This window comes from Penaeus monodon, chromosome 25, assembly GCF_015228065.2.
Source record: "Penaeus monodon isolate SGIC_2016 chromosome 25, NSTDA_Pmon_1, whole genome shotgun sequence".
Classification (NCBI taxonomy): domain Eukaryota; kingdom Metazoa; phylum Arthropoda; class Malacostraca; order Decapoda; family Penaeidae; genus Penaeus; species Penaeus monodon.
The window spans coordinates 36,419,279-36,420,052 of NC_051410.1; the positions used below are offsets into that span (position 1 = coordinate 36,419,279).

The 774-nt window shown below is 56.8% G+C and overlaps 1 protein-coding gene across 1 annotated transcript in view; it reads right to left on the minus strand.

Moving 5' to 3' along the window:
* Positions 1 to 774, minus strand: part of LOC119589204 (polyubiquitin 8-like) — a 2,232-nt gene that overhangs the window by 406 nt on the left and 1,052 nt on the right. The window contains exon 2 of the mRNA XM_037937802.1: positions 243 to 716. Within this exon, the coding sequence (XP_037793730.1) occupies positions 243 to 701 (459 nt within the window). The 5' untranslated portion in view covers positions 702 to 716. The remainder of the gene's footprint in view (positions 1 to 242; positions 717 to 774) is intronic.

Consider the following 774-nt stretch of genomic DNA (forward strand, 5'->3'; position numbering starts at 1 on the left):
GATAAAAGGGAGAGAGCGACAGGCTGAAATCCACAGTCAGCATTCGTACGTTTTTCTCATCAACATAATCACATTCATACCTAAATGCATTCCATATGATATGATTTGTACATTTTGCTTCTCCAATAGGAAAAACTATGCGTTCAACAGACTCATCAAGAGTAGAGAGGCGTGGCAGAGGAAGCGTGCGTGCCCATCGCCCCCTACATAAGGCAACAGGCCTCCAAGGCGCCCGCACCCACCATCCGAATGACGGTCTCCTTGGTGATGCCGTAGTCGGCCAGCGTCTTATCGTCCTGCATCTCCAGGTCCCTCACCAGCAGATGCTGCTCGCTCTCCCAGAAGGCCTCCTCGCTCTCCCGGCGGATCAGGGTCTTCAGCTGCCGGCCGGTGGTCGCGGGGCCCACCTCCACGCTCACGGTCTTGTCCGTGGGCGTGACCACGTGCAGCAGGAAGGTGGGCTGACCGCCCTCGTCCTCCCGCAGCCTGAAGCGGAGGGTGAGCTTGGAGCCCTCGGTGATGTTGCAGCGGTCGAGGGTGCGGTCGTCGTCGAGGAGCTGGCCGGCGTGGTGCAGCCGGAGGTCCTCGGCGGGCACGTCCTCCTTCTGACCTATGACCTCCTTGACCCTCTTAATCGTATCATAGCGATCCGCTTCGACAACTATTCTTCTCCCTGTTGGTATGATGATGTGGATGAACATGGCTCTCCGTGAGTCCTGGAAGAGAGAATTGACACAACTGTACCTCTCCGTCACCACAAGTCGAGGAATAAAC